Raw genomic sequence first — 16,750 nt, forward strand, 5'->3', positions numbered from 1 at the left:
ATGATGAAGTAATGAAGAATGCCGCAATAAAGTGGGAAGATTATGAAAATGAAAACTCAGAGTTCCTGGCGCGCGATGGATGATGAATCTTCCGAGGGATGGAAAATAATTAGAATGATGTGCTCGTGCGAAAGGTGGATGCAACTAACGGGCGAAAAAGAGTTAAAGTTCATGTTGTAGTTGGGTAGGTAAATTGAGCAGAAAAGAAACCTTATACTAACAACTCCAATGCGAGCGAGAAAATCTACTTTTTTAAGCGAAAAAAAAAATAAGCTCGAGCAGAAAAATGACCCTTAGAGCTAAAAGGACATACTGTAACAGTAAGTTAGAATCTCAGACCTATTATCCCTGTCTCGGAGAGCGCTTTTACGCTTGAACAAAAATTATGTATTCGGGGCTGTTGCTTGTCTATTTCATCTATTTATTCAAAAAGAACAATTTACGGATTGCTAAATATTTTTAGGGAAATGTTAATTTCCCTTTCCACCCGCTTTTTCTACCCCACCTCAGCGGCATCGACCACCAGTTGCTTCTGGATTCCGTTTGACGCTATTTTCGGTTATTTACGGTTGCTCCCGGCTGATGATATCATCGGGGCATCCACTGATGACGTCACTGGGTCCCTCGTTTATGACGTCGTGGTGGCATCAGTTGATCACATCATTGATGCAACAGTGACATCATGGAGACACAGGTTCATGCTGTCTTTATATGTTAAACATCATGGATTATCTTCATTTAGATTAGGATTTTTGTATAATATACACATATCTTGGCGGGTTCAGGACATTCCGACAACGATTTTTTGTCCGCACACCTGCGGGGCGATTATTGAAATGATATCGACTGTATGTCGCCGCTTTGTCGTGTCGCGCCATCGACTAAGCAATTGCTTTTAGTCGATGGCGCGACACGACAAAGCGGCGACATACAGTCGATATCATTTCAATAATCGCCCCGCTGTTTTGTCAGCACACCTGTTTTGTCCAATAGTTTACGTCCACGCGTAAAATAAGCAACAATGACTTGGTCCAAGTGTTATATTTTAGTCCGTATATAAAATTATATTGACAATATTGAAATGAGAAAATTGAGAGAGAAGGAGTTGTTGCGGTAATTCGCTTTTTAAATGAAATGTTACTCCCTTCTTCTGATTTATCATTTTAAATGGGCATGGGTGAATACTTGGTTTTATTTCTATCCTTAAAATTTCAGATATAAAATTAACCTTATATAAACTTTTTTTGATGAAAATATTACTTTATGTTAAAAACATTTACATTTTTAAAGCGTGGCAAATATTTATAAAACCTTTTCTGAGCGATGGTATCGATATTAAAGTCAATGAGCAGTAGTTGTGTTGAAAGAAACTATAAAAAATGAATGACAGGGGAAATAAACCAAGAAGCACACAATTTTCGGTTTTAGCCCATTTGTACATCGATCTTTTAGAGTCGAATACATCCTATTTTAAGCGTTTGGTTGGGCGTGCACCACAATGTAGCACAGTAAAAGCACAAAATATAAAAGAAATAGTTCACAAGCTTTGGAAATCACTGCCTTAATATTTACAAAACATACATTATATTTTCCTTTCATGCATATATTTTTTTTTATCATTTAAATGAGAGTAATCCATGCAAAAATCACGAGTTGAAAAACGCTGACCCCGCAAGTTTAAATGATAGGGCCTAACATAAAGCGGAGTGACGCGACGTGCTGCCAGCACGAAACGCGCACAGGCGCCTACAAACCTAAGGGGATACTTCACGCATTGCGCAATGCGTAGAGTATCCCCTGAGGTTTGAAGGCGCCAATGCGCGTTTTGTGCTGGCCGGCCGGCCGCAGCGCCGGTTGATATTGTTTCCCCCCGCTTTAAAGCGGTTTGTGATCCATGTCCCTACTAATCTCTATTTCATAAAACCATTTAGGAATCTTGCACTTCATTGCAGTATTCACTTCATTAGCATATAATAGCATTTGTAGGGTAAATTTCATTCCTTCGTCTCATAGGGCGCCCACCAAGCCTTCTATTGAAGCCAATTTAGGAGCTGTTTTGGAAACTTGTCATCTGCCGTTCTCCGTGCATGAACATCCTTATCGCCGGCGAAACTACCTGGCCGTGTTTCTCGTTTGCGATATTTAAAAATCTCCGCCCCTGTTTTATGTTTTTAAAGGAGAACAAAGCAATATCATTCCTTAGGACTTTCTCAAAATTCGCTTCGCACAAAGAAGAAAAAACACGGAAGTTTTCAAGAATTGAAATTGCGTAGTTTTCCATTTAAAAAATACAGTATGATAGGTTGCCTGCGACTTCGCAAACCGAACCGAGATACGTGGTTTACAATTTTCACCATCGATACGTTTTTCGTAAAAATATCAAGACAAGCTATTTGGCATCCATGATATACGGTCCCGTGTAATTCCCGCCAGGATCATCCATAAAATAAAGGAGCTCCGCAGAATTCTAGCCTTTATTTCTCCTCCAGGCGTGCAGAGTTGTTACATCTTCAACTTGATGGATTCGCAGGTTTTTTTATCAACTTAAAATATATTCAGCAAGTGGGGAGGAGCAGACTTAGAGCCCTACACTGCCGTGCTAAGGAAGAACGCCGTATGAACATTCGAGAGTTGCCAAATTTACTTCGATAAAATGTTCATTTTTGAGGAAAATTGGACCGAGTTAAACAGAAAGGAACCAAGCCACATCAGCTATTGCCAAATTTAATTGGGCAATTTAATTTTTTACATGAAAACGGTAGAGCAGATTTTCGTGCAAATTTCAGTGAGTTTTCTCCGTAGTACGAAGCAAATTCCTCATCGTTTTCACAGAAATCCGCACAAACGTTCTTCCATAAAAATTGAATTCCCCAGTTAATTTTGGCAACAGCTGATGTGGCTTGGTTCCTTTCTGTTAAATTCGGTCCAATTATGAATATTTATTCTTGAAATTTTCAGACGTTGTAGATCAAATTACAAACATAATTATCTGAGAAATTGGTAGACAAACACTCAACAATTTTCCTGAAAATTAGTGCTTTGCCAGGGACAATTTGGCAACGCCTGAAGGCTCATACGGCGTTTTTCCTTGGCACGGCAATACAACGAGGCGTCCGAGGAAGTTTTCAATGTACTGCCTGTTATTGGGTCGGAGACGTGGCTGACGGAGTGACGGGGCCCTAAACCCAATTCCCTCGGGGGACCCCTGCAAATTTAATGACGAGATTTTTTCACGGAATAGACTGACGGAAACGGCGAAAAGTTTGCGTCCGAAAGTTGGGAGCTTTTCGCCTGCGTCTCGGAAGCGTGTTTCTGGTTGTTTGCTCATCGCGAACTTTGATGTTCTGTGCATTTGACACTGCACCGCAGACGGAAGTTGTAACGGAGGAGGATGCAACCGTTCCGACGGGGTAAGTTCGTCACCCACACAACTTTCGAGACGGACACATACTACGATTCCCAAAAATTACGCTGGCGCTACCACTTTGACCAACTCGTGGAAAGTTTAAGTTCTCGCGGTTTCTCGCTCCATTTTAATAAATTAAGAAAGGGTAATCTGGACGCACGGAATCGCTGCAGGAAGCAGTAAAACGGGTCGATTCACATGTAGTCATCCGTCGTTTCCGGGACGAAGGAACGTAACTCAATTCCAAGGTTGCCAAATTCACTCAGGCAATTCAACGCTTTATATGACTAAACTCGTGCAATTTTTGTCCAAAATTTCTTTGATTTTTGCATGAGATTAGAAGAAAAATCGGTGAAAATTTCACTTATTAATTCCCTGGATTCGCCTGATAAAACTGCAGTTTGCGAGGGTGTATTTGGCAACGTTGAAATGTTGTTACGTTCTTTCGTGGTAGAAACGCAACGACATGTACATGTAAGTTCCAGAGAGATTTCGCCACGTACCAGGCTGTCTCAGGCATAAATAAGAGGTCTGGAAAGAATTGTTCGTATCAATATAAGATTCTTTTGTCATGGGTACGTAATGGGCCTTTGCAAACTTTTGCTAGAGCAAAAATAAGAGTTGTCACTCATGGAAAGTTTCTCAAAAATACAGATGAGCGCATTGGCAAAGTCTGATATGCACTTCTTACTTCGCAATTTGCATAAGATTGCTTTTTCGAGCTTCCCGCTTCAAAAACGACACCACGACACAGTTGAACATTTTTTAGAAGAGTCATTCCATCCAACCCTTGCTTACGGAGACACTACGCAATATTCAACATAGCCGACGCCAATCCGCCAAAACACATGTGACAGTGTACGATGATTCTGACCACCTAATAACAATCGACGGTTTACATTCACATTTTTCGCGCGTTGATAGAAATCCGTCTTGATTGACCTCGTGCTCTCTTCAACATGCGCACGGAGGCGTCGGCCATGTTGAGCAGGGATTGAATGGAACGACTCCTCTAACGAAATGTTCACCTATGCTGTAGTATCACCTATGCTGTATACATATATATGAAGCGGGAAGCTTAAAAAACGCAAATTTCTTACACAGATTGTGAAGTTAGGAGTGCATTTCAGAGTTTACCGATGCGCTCATCGTGATTTTTTGAGACATTATCTATGATAACTCTTATTTTTGTTTTAACAAAATTTTGCAATAGGCCCATTTAATGCGTATGATACTATGTTTCAACTTAGTTTTATTTGAACCATTTTAAGCCGGTGCATGATGCATGAGATCATATCAATCAAGAAAATAAACAGTCTATTTTGAGAGAAAAAAGTGCTTGTACCCGACTTGATGCAGAAATCTCGGAATGAGGCAGAATACTAAATGACGTCATACATTATGAGATAAGAGATATACAAGCCTCGTCCCAAAACATAACTTTCTGCAATTCATGCAAGAGCAAATCAATATTTTTTCATCCAGATCGTTTTTCTTCCCACTGAAATGAAAAAATTGAGATTCAACACCTAGAAGCCTTTTTGCCACACATCATTACATTTTATGGCTCTTAAGCACAATCCTACAGTCCATTAGGAAAATACTTCGAAACGAATAATTTTATATATTTTGTAAAATTTTAAAAATCGTAACTCGTCTTTCTGCAACCGTACGACTCCGTGAGCGTCGTTCGAATGTATCCGCATATGATATATAACGTGAAACCTATTCTGCCGTGCTGAGGAAATACGCCGTATATGAACATTCGAGAGTTGCCAAATTTCCTTCGATAAAATGTTTATTTTCGAGAAAAGCTATGGATACTTTCCCTTGAAATTTTCAGGAACTTAAGGTAAAATTGTGAACAAAATTATCCGAAAAATTGGAAGAGAAATATTCAAAAATATTCCCGAAAATTCGTGATTTACTAAAGGAAATTTGGCAGCGCTTGGAAGGCTCACATGGCGTTCTTCTTTAGCACGGCAGTATTCAACAGCTGTTCTGGAGTCTTGACGATTCCGAAGTCGGGAGGGGTAGCTAATCGAAGGGATGTTATAGCGTGCAAAGCAGCGATCGATATCTGATCGCTAAAACATTATGTCCCCTTTACTGCGCGTTTATCACGATTTTATTTGTTTTTAACCAGGGCCCCGGGTCCCTGAACGAGTGGAGGGGAAATGGAGGAAAATTGCTTCCTTGAATCGAAATAGGAGGAGACTCACAATGCAAGGGGAGGATATGAAGGGGGGCAGGAATGGGACCAGACGGAGGAAATGAACAACATGAATCGGTGATTTCATCAAGTTAAGGACGGGGGTAATGGACTTTCCTTTCGAGATCGGTGATTAAGAAGTGACTTTGAGAAACGAATCTTGATACTGCCAGGAAAAACATTTTCAATTGATTGATCTACGTTTATCATAATTTGAAAATTTTAATCAAAGTAAAATCAAGTTTCCATTCGAAACGGTCTGGAACGTTCCGACTGTTTGCTGAGGTGCTATGCTCAAACAAACGCCGTAAAAGTCATCGATACGTTGTCTATTTTACTTGCATTAAATATTTATATTATACAAAGTTTATTTTTTCATGTATATATTCTCAGAGACACTCGATTCAATCGCAAATCAATTCTTGAAAATTGTAAAGAAAAAATGGACCACATTTTGCAATAAGGAACCACTTTTTTTAGTTTATTTCAGAGACATCATACATGCCATTGTTTTCCTTATGTAGAGAGGTGATTTTATGGAGCAGCCTAAGACTGTGGCTCTTTATTGCAAAATGTAATCCAAATATTCCATTAGGCCCTTGTAGACAAAATGTCATGGTATTACGATTGATTCCGAAGAGGGATTAGGGATAATTTTTTATAATAAAACTCTTAGAGTGCGGACAAACATTGAGCTATAATCTACCTCAGTTTTCAGGGAAGCTTAAACGCCGGAGGAACCCACAGATGGCAAACAGTGGTGGGTCCACATTGACTGGGTCTATCCATCTTGATGAGCGTAATACTTTCAAAAACACTATTTCCCCTTACATTAGGTCATTTAACTTTTTGAGTACTCGGAAATTGGCTTATGTTTCGAAATGAGTTCCACTATTAAGTTTTCTGGAGAAATATATGTAAAAAAAAGTGGGGAATTTTGCCAAATTTCACCAGGGACGGATTTATCTACTTACCGCCCAATTGGCCGCCTGTATTTTACCGCCTCCTTCTCATTCGTTTTGAAACATCAATAAAAACCATCAAGTGAACGTGCCGGGGGGGGGGGGGGGGGGCATAAGACGCATTTACTCGCGTTGGGCACATTTTTTGTGAATGCCGTGTCAATACTAGCAAAATTTCACGGAATTTTGCAAGAAAGTTAAGTTCCGTGAACTTATCTCTAAGTAGACAAGGCCTTTTATTTATGAGAAATAACGGAAAAATTATGAAAGATTAAACATAAATGTGGTTCAATAATTTTAACTTCCGCCGCCGCGCCGCGCTAACCGCACTGTGTTTGGCAAAATGCGTGAATTATACCGACAGTCTTGAAGGCGCTATGCGTTTCACGTCGACCGCTGCTGACCGCACTGTGTTTGACGCAATGCTTGAAGTATTCAGGCAGTCTCGTAGGCGCTTGCGTTTCACACTGACCGCACTGTGTTTGATGCAGTGCGTGAAGTATTCATGCAGTCTCGTAGGCGCTAATATGTGTTACATGCCGACCGCCGCGCCGAGGGCTTCTCCTTTTCATCTCAAGTCCTCGTCATCATTGCTCTCTGCACAGCGCCGCTACAGGCCAAATTGCGTGTTAGCTCTCTCTCCTAACTCGACTAATTAGAGGCACTGTCTCTTGTATCACCGAAAGACGACAAACTTAGAAATTACTATACTCTCAGGAGATGAGACATTTTGTCGCCTCTTTCCGTTTTCCGAATTCAATTTTTTTTTATACCTGTATTTTCTAAAAAAAAAATGCAAAATTTGCCGCCCCCAAAGCCGCCATGAGCCGCGGCCCATGTGGCCACCCCATAAATCCGGCTCTGAATTTCACTATGCTGCGCATATATCCAATATCTGACAAATTCTGGTCAAAATTCGATCAAATCCTCCAATTTTCGTCAATTTTTTGATATTCTGCTTTTAAAACTTTACTCAAGAGCTCATTCCAAAGTGAGAATTGCGAGAAACAAAAAATTTCGAGGAAAAGATAAGTCATCACTCGATATACCATTACTCGATGTACCATTACTTGATGTAATACTCAATGTATTACTCGATGTATCATTACTTCATGTAATACTCAATGTATTACTTGTTGTATCATTACTTGGTGTACCATTACTCGATGTATCATCACTCAAAAGTGAAGAAGGTATTGTGCTCATCAAAATAACAAAGGGATTGGTTGATAGTGCCGTAAGACCAATGGTAGGTAGTATCGGCCCCAGAACCAATAGACCAGGGTAGTTTGCTGTGTTAGAACCTCATGCAGAACTTTCCACGTGGTCAGGAAGTGAGCCGATTGAGAAAAAGTATAGGGAAAGGTGGAGATAGTAAGGAAGATTTTGACTCACCGAACGTTGGCCAAAGTATGGCGGCGGTTGCGGAGGTATCGCTGATGGTACTTGTGGAGCTCGCCGATACTACCTTGTTCCGCTTGCATTCTGCCGGGGCCGCTGAATCCGCTGCTGCCACATGTATCCGAGCTCGTCGTACTCGTCACCGAGCGGGTCCGCCCCTTCTTCTGCTTCTTCCGCTCCGAGGAGAGCTTCAAAAGCGTCGCCGAGAACGTGGGCGAGGGGCTGTTGCAGCTCTTCTGGTCGCGGCGGAGCTGGATCGTGAGCGAGGACGAGCTCGCCGACAGCGGGTCTTCGCCGTCGTCCTCGTTGGCGCCGTCCTCCTCCTCCTCGTGGATGTCGTGGAGAGCCGCGGGCGGGGCCAAGGGGGCGGAGCCCTCCTTGTTCCGCCTCCCGCCAGTGCCCCCGTCTAGCGACGGTTGCTCGACGACCACGCGTACGTTCGAGACGGAGGCGTCCCCAGGGGTGTCCTCAGCGCCGGCGCCGCCTCCTCCTCCGCTGTCCCCGCCCTTTTTCTGCGCAGGCTGTTGCGCGCAACAGCACGACTTACACGAGACGCCCCCCACCCCGCTGTTTGACTCCGCCCAGCACACACGATGACGCTCGCCGCGCCCACACCCACACCGCTCCCGCACCTATCCGCATCCGCAGCACTCGCCGAGCCACTCCTCGTGACAAACAAACACTCGAGTTAAGGGTCGTTGCACACAAGTCGCCACTTCTCAAAACAAAAACCGCCGATTCCACAGAGTCCGCACCTCTTGGATTCACCACGCTTGCCTCCTTCCTCGTGGGACAAGAACCGATGGAAGTAGATTTCAGTGGTCGTGGGTACTTTTAAGAGTGATATCACTAAATTTGACACAATTAAGACTTAATCTGATGTTGCGTTGATCAGATTTTGGCGAAACACTAAGCGATGTGGTCTAACACTGACGAAAGGAATGGTTGTGATGTTCCGAACTTTTCGACACAAAATTTACGGGGTCGTAAGTTGATGGCCATCGATAGGAGAAGTATTTGGATTTGTGGCCGTGGATGAGAACATTCACCTTGACCGGCTTAAGGCGGGCCATCTTGATTTTGTTTGAGATCACATCGTCACGCAACAATTGGAGATCGAATGGATCGGCTTTGTAATATCGAAGCTATCGATCATTTGGGAACGCGTTTGTCAATGAGAGGTATCACACATAGTTTGAGCTACAATCAGTCTGCTCATCAATATCATCCGGTTGAAGGAAGACTTTCAGGATTACGTGCACAATTCCCTGCATTAAACACTTTCAGTTTGTATTTGTTCATAAGCTCTTGAAGTATGATGGTTGGAATCAAGTCCAGATGTATACCTGTATGAAAAATCAATGATACATGAAAAACCAATGCTTAGAAGTCTTTGCTAAACATACTTAGTTGCTTACTAGAAGCTTTTTACGTTTTCCGTGACGAATTACCCCGGATTGGTAGAGCAAAGAATAGTTGGTTAAGCTGTTGCAAACCTCGAATAATCCAACATAAATCGGCATCTGCGGCGTTATTTTCTCAGAAATTACGAAAGCTCCTAAAAAATTAAAAAGTTACGCTTTATTCCACACGTGACGTAGTAAGATTATAGAATTGTATCTGCCCATTGGAAAAAATATATTCAAAGATGTCCAGGGTCTTAGTTGCTGCTTCAGAAATATGCGCTATACACCCACGATTCTAGTCAGTAAATGCGTGTATGTGGATCCTCGATTGAGAATATAAGCTAAATCAACCACCTTTTTGTTAAGCGTCAATTAATAACAGATAAGAGGTCTTTGCAAGTCCGTATCGGTGGTGATTCTAGCTGGCTGGCAACATTGATAATCCTTCATTTGAATGCATTAAATAAATCGATACTAGGTGGAACACCAACAGTCGATAGTTGTAATGGATTCGAATGAAGGAAAAGCTGTAGTTTTGCCAACTTTAGAGAATTACAACCGGTCAGTATTGGTGTAAACAGCTATTCTGAAAGCTAGGAGTACAGAAATGTATACGATATTTTTACGTAAACAGCGAGAAATGCAGTGGATTAAATATGTCACGGATACGCTAATCCAATTATTATTTACGCGCGGTTTTGCACGAGGACAGGACATGATGCTTCTTTTTTTTTGGCTCCAACTAGTTTTTGCAACAGCCATGCTCCAATCCTCTCTTTAATTGCTCACATTCATTTTAGGAATGCAGAAAATTTCCAAGATACTTACTTATTGCTCTCAAAATCAGTACATTGAGAGATCCTTAATGTAATTTAAAGGCACTGTGCATCAGTTAAGGGTGCAGATAAAACTTCGCGATCTCTTCGTTAAATAATGTATTTCATTTCAAAACGGATCATTCCATGTAAGAAATAAATTTTTACTCGTTCATTATTGAAGCGTACGTACGAACATGGAGTGAAAAGTGAACTCTTTCAGATACACCCTTCGAACGACTCGGATCAACGTCAAAACTAAAAACTTTAAACCAAGAGACTGAATTTCTCGGATGCATGTTACGACCAAATGTTGTTACATACGACTTTATTTTCTACATAGTGCTATTTTGGTTATAGGACATTTCTTCAACGAGTTTTCGTCTGCGCACCTGTTTTTTTCTGGTAGTTTACGTCCACGCGATACTGTGCAACACCTCTGTTGTGAAGTAGTTTCTTAAAGCGCCGCGCTATGGCGGGCGAGGGCGATCAGCGTAACACGCGCATTGGCGCCTACAAACCTAACAGGGATACTTCACGCATTGCGCAATGCGTGAAGTATCATGTTAGGTTTGTAGGAGCCAGCGCGCGTGCCGCTCAGTTCTACGTATGGCTCTAATATTTAAACTCGCGAAGTCAACGTTTCTCAATTCATGATTTTAAAATGTTTGCAAACTCTGCATGGATTATTCTCATTTAAATTGATGGGAAAAGATATGTATCAAAGGAAAGTATGATGTGTGTTTTATAAATATTGAGGTAGTTTCGTATCAAACTTTATGATTTCCTAAGAACGTTAATTTTTTTCTTCTATAATGTGACAATCAACCAAAGAGGTAACTTCATTTCAGGGCTGTAAACATGACAAACGTAAAATTGACAGCAACATTTCATTTTTTCACACGATTATATCCGTGTTTTTTTAAATACATGTCTCTGATTTTTACTTGAAATCAGAGGAAAAGTCAGTGCAATTTTCAGTTAGGATTGCCCTAAATTCCTTCGGTAAAAATTAAATTTGTGAAGGGAAATTTGGCATCAACGGAATGTAGTTTCGTTTTTTCGTGGGGAAAACGACGACATGAGGATGAATATAATCGTCGGAATTCTTTGATGGAACGTTTTGTTGAGAAAAAAATTGGAAATATCTGATATGTAGGTGTTTTTGTTTTGGAAGGTAGGTTTAGACATTCATCCGTCGATGAGAATCTGTTGATAATTCTGAGAGTAAACTCCCTAGATTACCGAGAAAACGTACACTGGTAAAAAAAAACCCTTGGACCAATGCCGCGGTGCTTTGACTTAAGAGTGCAGTTTCTTGTCGCCGGATTTAAGAGTCTTGAACTCTTGTTTCAAGCGGATTTTGCATTGATTCAATTCAAAATCCGCTTGAAACTAGAGTCCAGACTCTTAAATCCGGCGACAAGAAACTGCACTCTTGAACCAAGAGGTTTCTTTTACCCGTGTAAGTTCTAGGCCAAAAAAGTATAGGTAACTCCTTTCGGGAGGTGATAAGATGTTTTCTTCTACGAACGTATAGGAAAAGTTTCCCGTCGAAAATCGTGCTTGAAGAGTTCTGAAAGGATGGTTGTAAAGGTTGTAAAAGCCCGTGTGTTTGACTGCGTGGATCTCGTCAAGATTTGAGAAGATTGGTGTTAGTTCACACTCGCGAGTGATTCCGGTTAAGTTCCCTCGTAATAATTTAAATCCTCACGGAAACGGAATGAGCGCCGAGGCCGTCGACTCCTGAAGATAAATACGACTGGAAACAACAATTTAATTCAATTAGAGTGCAAAAACTGTGCGCGCCAACTTCACTATGTTGTGAAACGCCGCGCCCAGTTGCCAGATTGCTGAAATACTGAGGCTCAATCGTGGTTAACTTTAAATGGACCGCTTTTAGCAGAAAGGACCCACGCCATATCAGCTATTGTTGAATTTAACTATGGGCACTTATTTAATTTGTAACAAGAGAACGTTTGAGCGGATTACTTTGAACATTTTAAGGAATTTATTTCGTACTATGCAAAAAATTCACTGTAATTTGCACAAAAATCCTCACAACCGTTTAAAAAAAAAATAAAAAAATTGAATTGCCCACGTAAATTTTGCAGTAGCTGATGTGGCTTGGTTCCTTTATTCTGCTTACCGCGGTCAAAATAAGATGGGATTAGGCTAAAGACTAGGCAGTTCAGGTGGTAAAAAAAACTGTTTAAGGTGGTGCTTTGAGGGTTACGTAAGTCATAGAAGCGACTTAATCGGGATTCGTTTTTTTTAAAACTTCCTCCGAATCTTTTGGATTTGGACCCACCTAAATGGCGGCACAGAGCGAAGCATGGCAAGTTCACGCCGCGCCGCGCGCCATGGCGCCTTCAATTTTTCAGACGCAACACGGACATCCATCACGCATAAATAGTTGTATCTCTGCGCCATCGTCAACACGTGTCCTTTCCCTTGCTCTGCCTCCGTGCTGAGATGGTTCCGTTTAAGCCTCTTTGTGGTGTTGTTTCTGACCTTGCCTCAGGAAAAACCTACAAAGATGGAATAGGAGGAGGGAGAATGGTTCCAAGTAAGCCTTACGTGAGCCACCCACGTTAAAAAAAAATCATATTTTTCAATTAAAAATCAAAACCTTCAGCACAGGTTTATAAGGGTAATTCTGCATTTTAAGGCGCAAAGTACTGTCCGAAATTTCAAGGATTGTCTTTTTGGGAGTCATTCCTCAGAACATGGAATATTGAACGGAATATATTGATAATTATTCATTCAACCTCAATAAATTTTTCCTCTTTCGACTGTTTAAATATTATAAATCCATGTGCAGAATAAAATTGTTTAGATTTTCGCCTGCACCAAAAAAAAGGGAAAACTCGCCTAATTTATAATTGACAACAGAGCATTTCTATCAATTTCTCGTACGTTGAGAAACGGCCCACACATTTTGTGATTAGCTAACACGACGAGGACAGGTTTTCTATTCCTAAATCCTTCCGACCTAAAAAGCTGCGATAATGTCTTTCTACTTTACGGGTACGGAGAAAATATATGGAATTTAGAGACCTCACACTGATGAGATCTAAATTTTTACAATTGTACACACCCTTCATATTTTTTACAAATACATTAATAGCCTAACTTGCTGAATGTCTCTAATAAAAAACAATTAACTAACGAACACTATTCTATGAAATCGGCCGAGGAAAAATTTAAAATTGGAGTTCAACGCTATATTTCGCCTGATGATGCTTGAAGAACAACCCTCGATCAAAAACAAATGAAAATCGCCCAATGATGATTCATGAATGCCGGAGTAAGCACTGCTGGTGACTTGTTGAAGATTGCTACAAACCGATTACTCATCTCATTGGCCATCAGCAGGTTGATTGTTGAAATTGATAGACAAAGCTATAGACAAAAAAGACATAAGCGATATGGAGGGATCCAATTGGCGGAAGTGCACGGAGAAAAAAAACTCGTGCAGTTCTTACATCAGTTCTCAGTTCATCAGTTCATCAGTTCATCAGTTCTTCAGTTCTTACATCTGAAGTACTTCAGATGTGAGGACCGAAGTACTTCAGATGTAAGAACTGAAGTTTCAGATGTGTGATCCGAACCTCGGCAGCTAGACCTAAAGTGTTCAGATGCTCAATCTGAAAACTTCAGAGATCCATATGACCTAAACTTCGGGTCCCACGCACGAGTTTTTTTTCTCCGTGTGGGTGGTTGCAATAGACATATAGGAGATAAGTAATGGACTAACTAATGACAACCCACAAGAGACCCTACAGTTAGTCCATCATTTACCCCTTTAGTCTATAAATTAACCACCCATTTCTAACAACAGGATCGCGCTGTACGCCCTATGTACTCTTTGTCCATCGCTTTGCCTATCAATTTCGACTATCAGCTCGCGGTTATCATTAATCGAATCTGAACGTTGACTTCCGGAAATATATTACATTTACTCTATTTAGAGGATAACATCGTATGGGGGGGGGGGGGGTCTCTCTCATATATCGTCAAAGGTAAATATTTTTAATGGTTCACCGGGCAGTGGGAAACATAATTCTATTCCAGTAGATGTGTTTATACTTATGTGCCTTTCTCCGCTCGTTTACTTATTACGGGTCTCAGTTTGGATAGTTTTCTCATGCTTGCGCGAATTCTTGGCAATTTTGGCGACCATGGTTGCCGGGCGAAACCAAAGCCATCAAAGAGGAGGACAGAGCACATTTTCATACTCGAGGGGCATTAGTCCTGCAACAGTGTGGAGGGTTGGCCGCGTGGGTTGCCATGGCGACACGATGGATGTGGGTGAGTGGAGCGTACATAACAGAAAACACATCCGCGGGCACGGTGCATCCCCTTCCTCTCGCCGAACAGTGGATCGAGAAAACAGGAGCTGGCTAAAATATTGCCATGCAATGGAAAAACCCCGTACAGATATTCTGACGTTGCCAAATTGTTACTGATAAAATGTAAGTCTCCTGCGGGCCGATTATTGAAATTGATAGATAAGGCTATAGACAAAGAAGACATAGGGAGTATGGAACTATCCTATTGGTTGAAATGGGTGGTTCTAATAGACGAAGGGAAAAAGTGATGGACTAACTATCGAGTCCCTCGTGGGTTGCCGTTACTTAGTCTATTACCTACCTCCTTTGTCCATTGCAACCACCTGCTACCACCAATGAGATCCCTCCATATCTCTTTTGTCTTCTTTGTCTATGGCTTTGTCTATCAACTTCAACAATCAGCCCACTGGGAAGTCTCGGAATTTTTTCCCCTTGCATTATACGGACTACTTTCCCCGAAGTTTAACCCAATATTCTTGGAACCCGTTCAAGTATTGCGTAACGCACTTTTTCCGATTTGTTGACCCCTTCTCCTCTTGTAAATCACCCATAACGCAGCCCTACACTCCCCCTTTTGAATTACGTAACGCTGGCCTGACCCCTCCCCCCATTTTAAAAGAATCAAGATTTTCAAGCTGTTTCCTCGAAAAAAATTGAAAAAAGTCATTCGGGAACGGTGGGATTTTCAATTTCTTGCACTTTTTTTCAAAGGCCTTCTCCCCCCCCCCCCCCTGCTCGGATTTCCCGGGCTTGATAACGCACCGTAACGCTGGCTCAAATCCCCTCCCCCTTCTAGCGCATTACGTAATATGTGAACGGCCCCTTGAGAGTTTGAAAGAAATATATTGACGCCCCCTCTCTAAAATGAATGGTTTATCGAAGGAAACTTGGCAGCTTTCGAATATTTCTATACGGTGCTCCTACTTGGTGCAGCAGGATTTTTACATAGTTATGAGTAAATTAAGTCAGAAAATTCAGATGACGGTAAAATGTACATCTGCCGATGAAGTCAGACAAGAAATTGCCGCACTAATAGTCTCAATTTTATGCACGTACCTATTTATTACTATTTTTTTTTTTTTTTTCAATTCGATTAAATAATTAAACTTATTCATATTTGTGCTACGATGACGTATGAGTGCAATAAGTGCTACATTTTGATATCCCAAGTGGAGAAATAGAGGGAGCTCTAGCTTTTTCGATGGCTAGGTCTGGATACAACTATTCGTGTTCTTGGGATGTCCGTGTTGCATACCGACAAATTGAAGGCGCTCCGGTTTCCTCAGGAACAACGTATGGCTGCGGTTGGTAATGCCCAACTGCACTACGTCACACTTATAATCGTGTTTACCATGTAAACGTGAGTTACAATTATTCTTGCTGCATCTCAGCAGTGTTGCCACTTGTTGCAAATTGTCCACAGAAAATATTCCCACAAGGGCATCGCGGATGTCAATCACGCAAATTCCTACTTATAAAAATTCCGCAATTATCATCATTTAGCGGTGTTACCATTTTGCTTGCCGTGATACCATGGTGGCGTGTTCACTATTAAATAAAAAAAAATTCGGACGAGATTTCTTGAACTTAAAAATTCCCTGACTTTTCAAATATTTTGAACATAAAAATCTCTGACTATTTTCAGGCTTTTCAGTGTATTTTTGGCAAGGTTCCTGATAAAAATTCGATTAAAAAAAATTCTGAGCGCTAGGTATCTGGACAGTGAAAAAATGCAATGATTTCTGCTAGTGGAAAAGACTTCCACAGCAAAGTTTCCCATAACTTCTCCCAACTTATCAGGGCAATATTGAGCAAAACTTGATACTGATATTTCTTTTTTTATCTCATTTCATAACTTTTTTGGACACTTTTTTGGATCCGTATGGAAGGCGGGGACCCTTCAAGGCGATCTCTGCACACCTAACGATCAAAGAATGAATGAGTTTACTTCGGCAACTGCGCTTGAGTAATTGTTTCAATTGGATTGATGGTTTCCGCTAATCCGTGATTCGTATTTTGAATTGCATATCAAATAATCAATCATGTCTGACGGAGAGAGATTGGGCTGGAATTCGAGTCCAAAGCTATCAGATTTCAGTTAGAAAACATGCCTGCCCGCGTAGGGAAAACAGTTGGACTCGATTTCATAAAAATGAAGTATCACTTACGCAATGATACTAAAATTGTAAAATT

The 16,750-nt window shown here is 41.2% G+C and overlaps 1 protein-coding gene across 1 annotated transcript in view; it reads right to left on the reverse strand.

Annotated features, from left to right (window-relative positions):
* The window catches only part of dnc (phosphodiesterase dunce), a 774,040-nt gene that overhangs the window by 721,843 nt on the left and 35,447 nt on the right, over positions 1 to 16,750 (reverse strand). The window contains exon 2 of the mRNA XM_072304339.1: positions 7,976 to 9,327. Coding sequence (XP_072160440.1) covers positions 7,976 to 8,064 — 89 coding nt within the window. The 5' untranslated portion in view covers positions 8,065 to 9,327. The remainder of the gene's footprint in view (positions 1 to 7,975; positions 9,328 to 16,750) is intronic.

This window comes from Bemisia tabaci, chromosome 1 (genome assembly GCF_918797505.1).
Source record: "Bemisia tabaci chromosome 1, PGI_BMITA_v3".
Taxonomy (NCBI): domain Eukaryota; kingdom Metazoa; phylum Arthropoda; class Insecta; order Hemiptera; family Aleyrodidae; genus Bemisia; species Bemisia tabaci.